Genomic DNA, 13882 nt, shown 5'->3' on the forward strand with positions numbered 1-13882 from the left:
CGGGTTTTCTGATTAGCAAGATTTTGAGCACATAAATATATGCTCTAGCTACAGAAATCGCTTGATCCTTGCTGGAAACTGAATGATGTTATAATGATGATGATTTTGGAATCAGGACATGGGAGGCCGTTTTAAAGCATTAAGCAACACATTGCTTTTTCTTTGTTTTCACCATATTTACATGCGTCTCCACATCTGTCTGAAAGCAGACATTATTATTTTAATCTAATGCAACTGAAACAGCATGAGCTAGTCATCAAAGTGCAGACCTCTGCAGTTATGAGCCTCCCTGTGGATATCAGCCCTGGAAACCATTCAGAGATCGCAGAATCTGGTGGCCATGTGATGTACATGCTTATTGGCTAAATCTTGTCTGATGAAAAAGACGAGAGCCTTAAAAAAAATTAGAGTTATGAGTAATTGTGCCAGATAACGGTAAAGAAAGCCAGTATATTGAACCCACTGAAGAAAGGCGTTGATGAGGTCACTTTTGGGGCCAATTTAAATAAAAAGTTCTACCTTGATGGTAGCTGAGCCCAGCTACGGTTTTGGTTGTGTGGAGGATACTTTATGACAATGGGCACAATTTAGAGAAAACAGAGTGAATCCAATTGTATTTGCGAGTTTTCCAAAGTTGTGCTTACCAGAAAAAAATCCCACCATAGTAAAATACATAAAAAATGCCATCATTTGCACATTTTTTCATGGGATGAAAACCTGGTCGTTACCGTAGTTGCCATTCTAACTATCTCTCTCTTTTTTTAAAAAAAATTGTACAGTGGTGCCTCGCAAGACGAAATTAATCCGTTCTGTGAGGCTCTTCGTATAGCGGTTTTTTCGTCTTGCGAAGCAAGCCCATTGACAGCTTAGCGGATTAGCGCTATTAGCGGTTTAGCAGCTTTAAGCAATCAGCTGTTAAGTGGCTTATCAGCGGATCAGCTGATAAGCGGCTTAGCGGCTTAGGAAAAGGGGGGGGGGAGGGAAAAAACCCCGCAGGAACTCGCAAGACATTTTCGTCTTGCGAAGCAAGCCCATAGGGAAATTCGTTTTGCGAAGCGCCTCCAAAACGGAAAACCCTTTCGTCTAGCAGGCTTTCCGTCTTGCGAGGCGTTCGTCTTGCGGGGCACCACTGTAATTGGAAAAAGAGGGAGTATCAGAATTAATTTGTGGGTGCGGAGGAAGCTGCATTTATGTGATTGTAAGATTAGGAATAATTAATAATAATAATAATTTTATTATTTGTATCCCACACATCTGACTGGACAGCTTCCAACAAAATATAGAAACGTAGTGAGACATCAAACATTTAAAAACTTCCCTATACAGGGCTGTCTTCAGATATCTTCTAAAAGTTGTATATCTCCTTGACATCTGATGAGAGGATGTTCCACAGGGCGGGCATCACTACTGAGAAGGCCCTGTTCCAGCAAGCCATTTTGAAAAGGTGGTGAAATGCAGCCTGCCACAGTTGGTGCTTTTGGCCATTATGTCTAGTTTCGCCCTCTGCTGGGGACAAGCAACAGCAGGACTCACTCAGATTCAGAATGCATTTATTCTGACACAGCCACTTGCTATTGTGCTGGTTTGGCTATGTCAGGGGTAGTCAACCTTTTTATAGCTACCGCCCACTAATGCATCTTTCTTGATGGTACATTTCCTTACCGCCCACCAGTGCTCGAGGGAAGGAGGATTCAGCTTGTGCTGTAGAACCCCCTACCGCCCACCTAGAATCCTGAAATGGCCACTAGTGAGCGGTAGGGACCAGGTTGACAACCCCTGGGCTATACAGTCATACCCTGGTTGTCGAACGCCCTGTAACTTGTACGTTTTGGGTCCCGAACGCCACAAACCCGGAAGTGATTGTTCTGGTTTGCAAACGTTCTTTTGGAAACCGAACGTCCAGCGGGGCTTCTGCGGCTTCCTGCAGCCAATCAGAAGCCGCGATTTGGTTTTTGAGCATTTTGGAAATCAAACGGACTTCCGGAACAGATTCCATTTGACTTCCAAGTTACAACTGTATAGCAAAGAAACAAATCTTGCACGTACAATTAAGATTTCAGAAATTGTTTCAAGGGGGAAAAACATTTCAAATATCAAATATTGATGCCACAAGGAAGTCAAGCATCTCTGTTGTAATCAATAGCATTTCCATTAATATTTTAGTATTAATGCACTTAAGCAGTATGCAAGCAGGAAACCTCACTGTCCTGGATGCAGAATACTTATCCATGTCTTTTAGTAGGAACAGGAATTTATCCCAGGAAGATAATCCCATCTTTGAAGCTAGGAACAGATAGATGTATTTAGTGCAAAGTTCTTCACACACCAGTAGCAGTTTTGGAGTGGGCACCAACACAAAGGGAAAAAGGATCAAACTTTCCTTCACTATACCAGTGTTCCTCCTGCTGCTTGAGCAGTTTATGGTTCTTTTAAATAATTGTATATTAATTTATATTCACGTCATTAACGTTATATTCACATTATATAACATTATATTCACAATTAACGTCACACCTATTTTGTCCCTGACATGCAGCATGTTGGGAATATAGGAGACTAGCTGGAAAGAGAGAGCCACTGTAAGCTCTGTTGGCTTTGACCGCATTGTGTAGTCACACAGCTCTGCATCTTTTTAGCTTTGGGGTTCTGAAAGCTCTTTGTGTTCTGATCACATCATGATTTTTATTATTATTTTGCCTTTGCAAATTACAGTTTGGTGTGCCCGTAAAAATTCCAGAAGCGTATTTTATGTTTGTTTTGTAGCAGCTTTAAAAAAGGCTTTGTTTTGTTGTGTGGAATCTTAAACTGTTTTTGGTTTATTGTGGTTTGGGCTCCTGCAGGCTACGGCCTTCATAATTAGCTGTGTTAGGTGGATTGAAAACACAGCAGGTATCCTCATCTGAGCTGAAAACAAAGTGAATCAGTGGGATGCTAAGGCTAATGAAACACTCTCTGACTACTTAAGCAGTACACAGTTGAGTACAGTACATGACCACATGGCACTCAGCTGTTCTTATTGAGAGAGCCATTCACAATCCTTATTCAGGCTGCATGCACACTCATGTTTACTCTGCATCCAGTACACTACCACCACTGGTATAGGAAGCAGTGTGCACATGATGCTACCCACAACCCATGTCTATCCTGTCTTTCCTTATGGAATACCGCAGTTTTATGCATTTTTCCATTTCTTCCATCCTAATTGAGAAAAGGAAAAACCTAGCTGTGTTTTAAGCCTGTAATGTGTCCATACCCTCAGTGTTAGCAAGAAGGAATGGAGATGTCTTGGCTTCCAGTCCAGATCTCAGTGTGCCCAGTAATTCAGATTTGTGAATGAGGAACCCCTTTCCTAATGTTGGGGTGCCAGGTGCCTACCAGAGCTTCGTTTTGCTACAAAGGATTCCATGGCCTTGTTTCCAGATGTAAACAAGGGTAGGAATTTAACTTCATCATGACAGGGTATCCCATGGATTCTACTTGTATTCCTAGGCTAATCAGAATTTGGGCTGCAAAGCTGATCTTAGTCTTTTGCAAGGTCCAAATTTAAAAGTAGCAGTTTGAACTATCTTTGTCAGGCGCTGGAGCCTAAGCACAATACCAGAAGACAGAGTGCCAGGTCTTCTGTATCACTGAGATGGAAAAATTGTATGTGAACCTCAGAAAAGGAGAAGGGCCTGTGGCTTAGCTGACTATGTTGAATAGCGGTATAGTCCTATTCCAGAACTACAGCTGGACTACAACTCACACCAGCCTCAGAGTGAATTGTCAGGGATGGTGAACATCTGGAAACACCTGGAGGACACCAGGTTGTGGGAATGGTTACTCTAGGACAGAGTTTCCCAAACTTGGGTCTCCAGCTGTTTTTGGACTACAACTCCCATTATCCCTAGCTGGCAAGAACATTGGTCAGGGATGATGGGAATTGTAGTCCAAAAACAGCTGGAGACCCACGTTTGGAAAACACTGCTGTAGGATATATCTTAAATGTTTTGCCATTTTATTTAAATGCAACAACTTTTGTAATAGATTACAATGAAGCATTGTAACTTTTAAAAATATATATATATGCTGAGGCTTTCAGTAAAAGAAAGTAAGGGTACACTTGTCCAATATTGGCTAATCTCATTCTGATTTTCTCTTAAAGGTGTCTGAAAGCCTTGTTCAGAGAGATGGAGATTTCTTGATCAGGGACTCTCTCTCAAGCCCTGGGAATTTTGTCCTTACCTGTCAGTGGAAAAACACCTCTCAGCACTTCAAGATCAACAAAACCATCTTGAGGCTCAACGAAGCCTACTGCCGTGTTCAGTACCAATTTGAGGACGAAAGTTTCGACAGCATCCCTGGCCTGGTCCGGTGCTATGTGGGGAACCGCCGGCCAATCTCAAAGCAGAGCGGAGCAATTATATTTCAGCCCATCAACAGGACTGTCCCATTGAGGTGTCTGGAAGAAAAATATGGCACTTCCCCAGCCCTGCAAAGGGAGGGCAGCATTCCGGAAGGAAAAGTGGAAACTCCAAAAAGACTGAGCCTTAATATGTGCACTCGCCAGGCCAGAGAGCAGAATTCAGCCCGAGGAAACCTTCTAAGGTACGACTGTCTTGTGCCATCTGTGAGAGTTTGAGATGGACGCCCTACACAGGAGATCAGAATGTGGCTCTAATTATACAAGGGAAGAGAGGAGAGTATACATGATCAAGGAAGCTCTACCCCTTCCCATCCATGTTGAAGAGCGACTGTCTGCCAAGGGGAACCCATCTGCACTCATGAATCCGTGTGGAAGATCCATGATTGGGTTTCTTGACTTTTTTTAAAAAAAAGCCTAAAAACAGCTTAGGTTTGTCTGAAATGGCTGGGGGAAGCCATACTTTTTAATACTGTAATTTTGTGTTGTGAACTGCCCTGAGATCTACAGGTATAGGCCGGTATGCAAATTTAATAAATGCTACTACTACTTGGGAAGGGCTCTTTAGCCTTTTCTCCCTGCCTGGTTCTCTTTTAAAATCTATCAACCCTTTGCTCTTAAAACATCTATTAGCCCTGCTTTGGGGGAAAGGCTGGTGCCTGTGTTTTTATCTCTTCCCCCCACCCGAATGAGCCTATTAGTAGCTTTGTGGCAGTGATTTCTGTTGCTGGGAGAAAGGTTAGGCACCCCCACGCCCAGTGCTGCTGCTACAAGTCCATCTCCCTGTTTCCCCCCATCCTCCAGCTGTTTAAGGTTCTAGAGATCCAGACATCCTTGTTCCTAGCACTGCTTTTAAGTAGCATTGCAAATCAACTAAATCCACATTCATTAATATCACTCCTTTTGCTCACAAAGTTCACCCCATTTTATCCTCATAACAATCCTGTGAGGGTGGCTTGGGTTCAGAGTGAGAATGTCTATAGACATATACCATGTCTATAGACATGGTGGTATATAGACATGGTGGTGGGGACAGAATTTTTCATGGTTTTGTGCTTTGGGATCATCAGTCAAGAGAGTCAGATGCCTGGCGGCCTGGCAATGAAGAGATGAAGCAGGGATGTGCAGCCTACGGCTCAAAGAGTATGGTCTGTGTGCAGAGGCGTAATGGAGAACTTAAAAAAAAAAAAAATTTAACTTGAATTAACACTGTGACGTTCCTCCCCTTTACAGAAACAAAGAAAAAAGCGGTAGCCATCCAGCCTGCTTGGACCATGTTCAGGAGAAGAGATTCCCCCTGAAAGCTCACCAGTCGGAAAGTTACTTGCCTATCAGTATGTGTCACCTGAGTTATGTGTTTGGAGCAAAACGGAGGGTGTTGCGGCGGTGGGCTGCTGTTCATTGAGCTTCTGTTTTAAACATGTCCTTGGGGAATTGTACACTTTTTATTGTCTGAGCATAAGAAAACAACAAACACATTGTGTGTGCGTAAAGTACATGCCACCCATTCATTGCATAATCCCTGCCTTTCTTTTCTATCCCCCAATTTTGAAGAACCAAACAAGAGGTGGAAGTGTTGGCTGGACTTGCCTCACAAGACTTTGGAGAGTGTGGGGCATTGCCCCCCTCCTGCCCACCTGCTTTTTCCATCTAGCAAAAGTTGCTCTCAGCAAAATCTCACATGCCACCTGGAGCTTTACACCTACAATGACGGGATTTTCATGTGCCTTAAAGGTCTTTGTAGGTATTTTCCTACATTCTGGAAACAATTAGCTTTACATGAGCTATGCTCTGAAATCCATTCCTGTCATAACTCCTTGTGCACTCAGGTTCCCTTTTCGGAAAATGTTCTTTCCGTGCAAAATGTGGGGCTATTGCTTGTGAGTCACAAGCTCTCATTTCTGTTCTTACCCATCAGATTCAGTTACAAACCAGTTCCTATTCCAAGCCCTGGAGATTTTCCACTTCTGACTGTACAGCCTAGAACATTATCATACTCACTGCAGAATAATGTGACAGTGCAGCTGCTCTGTATATCTCTGATTTTTTGGGGGGAGGAGGACCTGTATATTGGTGGAGCTTTACGCTTCACTGTCTCTAAACTATGCATCTTAAGTATGTGGCATTGGGAAGAATGCAAGGCATCCCAGATATATTGTTTGGTTTGTAACTATGGTATGTGTATTTGTGTTAACTGCCCTGTAATCCTCAGATGAAGGGTGGGATAGAAAAACAAACAAACAAACAAACAAACAAACAAACAAATAGGAAATAATGAGTGCACAGAATTGGCTCCAGGGGTGACATATTCATTATGTTCAGATATGAAAAGTCCAGCATGGAAATGATGCCTTTGTGCAAGAGTGCAGCACTTGCCTGAAGAGCAAGGCCTATTTCTTTCTCTCTGAACCCTCCTGCCTCTCCAGACAAGGGCGTACCTAGGGTTTGGCCCAGTTGCCAAGGGCACAGGCCCAGAGGGGTGCAAACATCATGCCTTTCCACTCTGGCTCAGCTCCTCTAGTAAGGGCACAAGGGAGCCTAGTATGCCTCTCTGTTCAGCTCCAGGACATTACAGAGAATGACTGGTTTGTGCATCCCTCCCTCCCTCTGTGCTCTTCAGGGGACTCCAGATCTTGAATGTGAGTACTTTGCAGTGCACAGAAGAGGAGGCAAGATGGGCCTGGGGGCTGCATGTTGCCTGCATGCGCCACCCTTCAAAAACCAGCCAGTAATTTGTTGAGTGAACACTTTCACAAGGCCACTTCAGTGTGTGAAAACCTGATAGGGGTAGATTGCTTTGTAATACCCTTTTGTGTGAGTGACTCCTGAGGTCAGCCACACTTGTGGCCTTTCAACACCTTGCTCACCCATCACCTGTGCAATGACTGTGATGGGAAGGAAAGCCTGCCATTTCTTGCCAAGGCATGTGACTCTAGATTTTGGAAGTCTTCTTCCTTCTCTGTCTCCCTGACAAGCGCTGCTCCCTTGCCATTTGATACCTCCTAACCTGTGTTGCCTCCTCCTTTTAACTTCCAGGTTCAAGGTACCCATCTCAGGGAACTGAAGTTGAAACCAGTCCTTGTCCAAAGTCGCCAGCATTCAGGACAGGCAGTGAGCCTGCACTGAGCCCTCAGATGTTCCGGAGAGCTGCCTCCGAGTTGCAGCTCATTGATGCTCTCAGGGGTTCTGACAGCCAGCTGTACCCCAGGCCTCCGCCCAAGCCTAGCAAAGTCCCCTTTCTGAGGCCACCGCACGGTTCGGAGGCACTGTATTGTGAATTGAACGCAGCGTTTCCCACAGACTGCGGGGTGATAAAGCAACCTTTATGCCAGAAGGACAGCTTTGTAGAGCATCTGGCAACGAGGGAGAATGGGACACATTCATCCAGGCATTCCAAAAGGAGCTACTTGATCCTGGGTGACAATGATTCTTTGCTGAGCGCTGCGGACCCACTCGTGGCCCAGACGGAGATGTGCAAAGAGAGCAGCGTCTTTGTCGCGCCTGTTCTTGAGATGTTCTCCAGTTTCAGGCCTAACGATTTCGAGTCCAAGCTCCTTCCCTCGGAAAACAAGCCCTTGGAGACAGCTATGCTGAAAAGGGTGAAGGAGCTGTTCACAAACAACAGTTCAAAGAGAATCGCTCTGCATATTCTTAAAATGGACTGCAAGGTAAACTGTCTGTTTCTTTTAAAAAAAGTAGTAGTAGTGTATTGGCCTGAATATAAGCCACACTTTCCCCCCAAATTTGGGCCGTAAAAAGTTAAAGTACAGCTTTTATTTGTGACCTTAATGCACAGCTCCCCCCCCCCCCAGGAAGCAGCCCACTGCCTGCCCGTTGCTCCCAAGCCTCCCCCAGCCACCTAAGGAAGGGGGAAGGAGGGGAGGCCGCTGACAAAGCAGCACCCCCCCCATAGAACAGCCTGGGAGTGCAGGGCAGTGGCTTGCCGCCTACCCACCACTCCCAAGCCTCCCCCAGCACTGGCTTGGGGAGGTAGTGCCAGGAGGTGGGCTGCACCCACAAATAAGCCTTGAATTTTAAATGTGCGGCTTATTTGCGGGTGCGTCTTATATTCGGGCCAATACGGTAAATAAGGCTAAAGGGAAGTGTCCTTTCAAGAGTAATAGCCATTTTAGATCAGACCAGGAGTTTGTCTAAACCAGTAACCTAGGAAAAGGGCATTTCATTGTGATGGATCCTACTTAATGACAAGGAGCCAATCCACACCATACATTTAAAGTACATCCAGTGCACATGAAACCCCCCCCCCCAAAAAAAGAATCATGGGAACTGTAGTTTAAGGGTGCTGGGAGGTAATAGCTCTATGAGGGGAAACTACAGTTCCCATGGTTCTCTTGTGCTTTACATGTGTATAGTATAAACAAAACAAATTCCTTCCAGTAGCACCTTAAAGACCAACTAAGTCAGTTCTTGGTATGAGCTTTCGTGTGCATGCACACTTCTTCAGATACACTGAAACAGAAGTTTCCAGACCCTTCTATATAGTGAGAAGGTGGGGAGGGGTATTACTCAGAAGGGTGGTGGGAATGGGTGATTATATGCATGTGTATAGTATGTTCTTTAAAATTATTGTGTTGGCGGTTCCACTGCTTGCTGCCACATTTTGGACCAGTGGCAAGTTTTCAAATGCTGTTCAATAGCAGCTTCGCATAACACGTGCATTGCAGTAATCCAACGCGGACCCTAACACAAGCAGGACAGTGTGGCAGGAGAGGGTTCATGTAACCTGTGCACCAACTCATCTCTGGTGAAAGGCATTTTTTGAGCCACAAAATATATGGTGCTTGATTTCTGCTTCTGCACGCTCAATGCAGAACAGCATAATGCAGCACATTTGACTCCAGGTGCGACTTAGCAGCCAGAACAGCGTAGCCTCAATCAAATCATAGCAATTAGAGAGGCAGAAGGGAGCTGAATTTAGACCTGCCTCCTCTGAGCTCAGCTGGTTGGTGCCATTGATGATTTGACTGTGGCTGCATTCATATATGGACAGATCAAGGCTAGTGGTTTCTGGCACGTTACTTGCCCAGAAGGAATTGTGACTGTCGGGAAGTGGATGCCCTATATACAAATCCGTAGGCATGCCACCCGTAGGCATTCCCTCCATAACACGCACAGACATTTCCCCTTACTTTCTAGGAGGGAAAAAGTGAGTGTTATGGTGCAAAAAATACGGTAAAAACTCTTCCTTCTGGGCAAGTAAATGACTGCAAGTCTGCATAAGAGGAGTGCTATCGTATTGTTTGCTTGGGGTGAGGTGGTGGGAATCTCAATGTTGTCCGATGAAACTTAAAGGATTTCTGGTCTTGAGAGAAGGGCTTGGGGTTAGATGGCTGTGTTTCCGTGAAAGACAGACTGGCCCAGGAGACAGCAGTCGTGCTAATCAGCAGAGCTCCAGGAAATAGTTTTGTGCATTGTAGCGGCAGAAGAGGCTGCAAGAGCTAGAGAGGAATGCTCATTTATTGTAGGAGTATTGATCTCACCTGAGTTTGGGGAAAAGCCCAAATCACTTTCGATTCCCCGTGTATCTGTCCCAGGATGCAGCCAGCCAGCTAATAACTACATAGACTCCACTGCAGCTGGATCCAAGATTCCTGGCATGCTAATTCTGCCCTCTAGTGGAGCTGTCTTTGAAATAAGTGAAGCTATCTGTGTTTGTAGCAACAAAGAATTTAGATCCTCCTGGCAATTGTTTGGGGTATACTTGGGAGTAGCTCTCGAGTTTGCCAATTTAAGCAGCAGGATTTTGCAGAGGGCAGGATTCCTTGTGCTACCACTAGGAATGCCACAACAAGTCGATTTTTTATTTTTTTTTAAATGAGATATGATAGCCATCTTCAAATATCTAAAGGGCTGTTACGTGGAGGATGGACCAGGCTTGCTTTCTCCTGCTCTGCAGGGTATGGCCTGAACCAATGGATTCAGGTTATAGGAAAGGAGATTCTAACAGGAGATGGTGGACTTCCCTTCCTTGGAGGAGATGGCTATCTGTCATGGGTGCTTTAGTTGATATCCCTGCATTGCAGGGGGTTGGACTAGATGATCTTTGGGATCCCTCTCAACTCTACAATTCTGTGATTCTATGGGCTGGTCACGTTGCATACTGCAAGAGCCATGCTGCCGAATGCTTATCCAAATGCACTGGCAGGGTGGGAAGACATGGCAACAGCTGTATACAAACCTGCAGTGGTCACTTCAAGCTACTGTGATCACAAGTACCTCTTCTAGGTTTTGCTTCACGTTTAGAGGCAGCAGTTGGATGGTGAGCTTGCTTTATGGAAACACCCTAAGTTAATGGGATAAGCTTTGTTTTTATTTGGGAGATGGGGATTAAAAGCAGTCTTTTGTGCTGCAGCACATCTTCCCCGCTCACTTTCTGTGAGAATGACCCATTACTTCGAATCCCTGCTTGATACCACCCAGGTGTCAAATGGCATTATCTACACACAGCTTCACAGCGTTATCTCCCCTCTTGCTGTCATCAGTTCAGTGACACTCCTTTCAATGCTTCCCCCTAAAGCTATTACAAGCTTGTTAGAATCAACAGCTTCTTTGAGGATTCTGTAAATCAAGTTGGCATCAGCTGCAGTCCATTGCACCAAGAGGGACGGTGAGGACCTTTCCGGCACTCTCCTCATTACTTAGAGCACTCCACTCTGAGAGCTTAATCTATATTTATGTTCAGTTTAAACCGGGCACTAGAGGAATTGCCTGTCTCCTGACATTGCATTTGCCCCGGTCACAGGAGGGTCTCCAGATGAGATTGGTTAAGCCAAGTAGCATTTGGGGCCCGTTATTAGAGAGAGTGAGGATAATATTACTAATAACACTTAGTGCCACCTGCCTGCAGCCCAGAGGGGCTAGAGGTCCCTAATGAGGATGATGCTGGATACTTTGACGATGCTGTAAAATATGATGGCCATTATGACTCATCAAAGATTTCTGGCGGATGTTGTAAAATGTGCCAGATGCTTCTCTTGTCTTATCTGTTGGTGATAAAGCTGGCAATGCTGTCACAGGCCTGCTGCTGTAACATATCTCCTGGTGATGATCTTGGGAAGGGGGTGAATGGCTAACCCAGACGATCTCACACAGGACCTCACTTATGCACAAGTGACTTCAAATCACAGTAACATGGTGGTCACCAAGGAAGAGACAATTGTGCATACACCTCTTTACAGTGGTGCCTCGGGTTAAGAACTTAATTCGTTCTGGTCCGTTCTTAACCTGAGGTACCGCTTTAGCTAATGGGGCCTGCCGCCGCCGCCACCACGTGATTTCTGTTCTCATCTTGAAGCAAAGTTCTTAACCTGAGGTACTATTTCTGGGTTAGCGGAGTCTGTAACCTGAAGCGTCTGTAACCTGAGGTACCACTGTATTTCACCGGCATGCCCCTTTTGTTAGCAGCGAGGGTCATGTCACCTCCAACTGATGCGGGTTGAATGGGTGGGGTTGCATTTGTGTATAATATGGCTCCTATTAGCAGAAACCCTCTGCCTTGCGGGACATCATTGTGAGAAGAAAAAGCTAAGGAGTAAACCCTAAACAAATCCGGAGTGGAGTCCCTCAGGCAGTTGGGTGGCACCTTGTACACCTCCTTCTGGCAATTCCTGCAGTCATTCTGGTGCCAAAACATATTGCTCTGCTTTCCTTTGGACCACATCAGTGAGGCTGAGAGGGAGGACTTGTTTGGGCAGCCCAGGACTTCCATATGCATTGCCCTGGAGAGGTCATTTTGGTGCTGGTAACGCAGCAGCTATGAGTTAGAGGTCTCTGCAGCCACAGCAGGTGCTGTGATTCTCTAGTGCTTTGACTTTACCCCTGGAGGCGCACTCCATTGTCTTTTGAGACCAGTGGATGGCAACAATTAGCAGAAGGGTTAGAAAAATGCAGGAAGGAGGTGAATTTGAAGCAGTTTATTGAAAGGCCCAAGTGCTTTTCAAAGCGGTTGACTTGTGGGCAACAGTTTAATCAAGACAGCCGCCAGCAGCCAAACCCAATTCCTTAGGGGTTCGTTTAGCCCTGAAGAAGAGCTGTCTGACTTAAAACACGTCAGGCCTTAATAAACCGCTTTAAATTCACCTTTTGAGGTGCATTTGCTTTGCTTCATGTCATTTAGTGCAACAAATGTGCTGTGTTCCTGTGCGGGAGGTTAAACAAATCCTAACAAACATAGATTGATCTCTTGATTGGTTCACCTTTCCACTGGCAAGCCTAGAGATTGCTGCCTTTCTGTTTTGGCTTTTTCTCTGCCTCCCTCTCCACCTGTAGTTAGGGTAAATGAGAAGGCCATGCCACTGTTTCTTATGCTTGTATCCCACCTTCCATGATGAAACTTAGGATCTCACACAGAGGGCTCTCTGGTAGTACCTCTGTAGCTTCAACAAGGCCAGCCCTTGGGATGTTTGACAACACCCCATTGTGTGCCTTTCCTATACCATGTCCTGGGACTGCCTGCTAGGATTAAGCTGTGCTCAAATGGACAATTTTTGTTGATTACTGTTTCCCAACACAGCTGAAACAAACCTATAGCTTAAACTGTATGCAGTAGAAATCTATAAACTTCAGAGTATATTTGCTTGGCTTTTTAAAAAGTTTCTAATTCAACTAGAGAAACAGTCTATTGACCTTTGCAAAAATAATTAAGTGTTAAGATGTGAAAGGAACCGTGAGCTCGGTAACCGTTCCACCCAAGCGAGGACCATGGAAGGAAACCTCAGTGGAATTCTGTCTATGGGGAACAACTCTTGAGGTTCATGGTGGGCTGCAGTGGAATGAGGAACAGCAAGGAAAGGGGAGCTTGGGGGTTTGCCAGCTGACTGGGGGTGGGGAGGTTTTGCCCCTTTAAAAGTACCCATGTGTAGAAATCAACAGGTGAACCCTTTCACAGGGTGGAGGCAAGCGTCACCATCTGATAAAAGCAGCTATTAAATGCACAGCTGCAGTTGCAGGCTGAAAAGTTGGCAACTCTAGCAGGAGCTCTGTATAACCAACACTGGATCCCCATGAAGCGTTTGAACGGAACAATCGTGTGTCCCTTGGAGAGAGAAGCTGCTTTACGTTTTATGAATTGCTTGAGCAAGCTGGCAGCCTTTGGATGGTAGCTGCTCTGGCATGTAAAGCAGCAAGGAGCAAGTGGGGCTGCTGAGGGTTTTCAGCATAAATGTTGGTTAATGTTCAGGCTGCCTTGTCTCCACCCTGACTCATTCCGTACGCACGCTTGCTGCACTTGACAGGTTGCTAGGATACTGGAGGTCTCCGAAGAGTTGAGGAGAATCATGGGAGTGAATTCAGGCCTGGAACTTATTACGTTGCCGTATGGACACCAACTGCGCCTCGACATAATTGAAAGGTAAACACTGTTATTGCTACCTTACAAGTTTCCTTCCCCTTGTAGGCTCTGCGGAAAATATCAGGCTGCCGAGGAAAATTGTCGGATTCATTGTTGTTCTCTGTAAAAAA

At 45.3% G+C, this 13882-nt stretch overlaps 1 protein-coding gene across 3 annotated transcripts in view; it reads left to right on the forward strand.

The window, feature by feature from the left end:
- Positions 1–13882, forward strand: part of BCAR3 (BCAR3 adaptor protein, NSP family member) — an 88032-nt gene that overhangs the window by 66577 nt on the left and 7573 nt on the right. For all 3 annotated transcript variants that reach the window (XM_081865844.1, XM_081865846.1, XM_081865845.1), the window contains 4 exons: positions 4145–4587; positions 5636–5736; positions 7439–8070; positions 13657–13772. In XM_081865844.1, coding sequence (XP_081721970.1) covers positions 4145–4587; positions 5636–5736; positions 7439–8070; positions 13657–13772 — 1292 coding nt within the window. The remainder of the gene's footprint in view (positions 1–4144; positions 4588–5635; positions 5737–7438; positions 8071–13656; positions 13773–13882) is intronic.

This window comes from Podarcis erhardii (genome assembly GCF_964252035.2).
Source record: "Podarcis erhardii genome assembly, chromosome: 6".
NCBI lineage: Eukaryota > Metazoa > Chordata > Lepidosauria > Squamata > Lacertidae > Podarcis > Podarcis erhardii.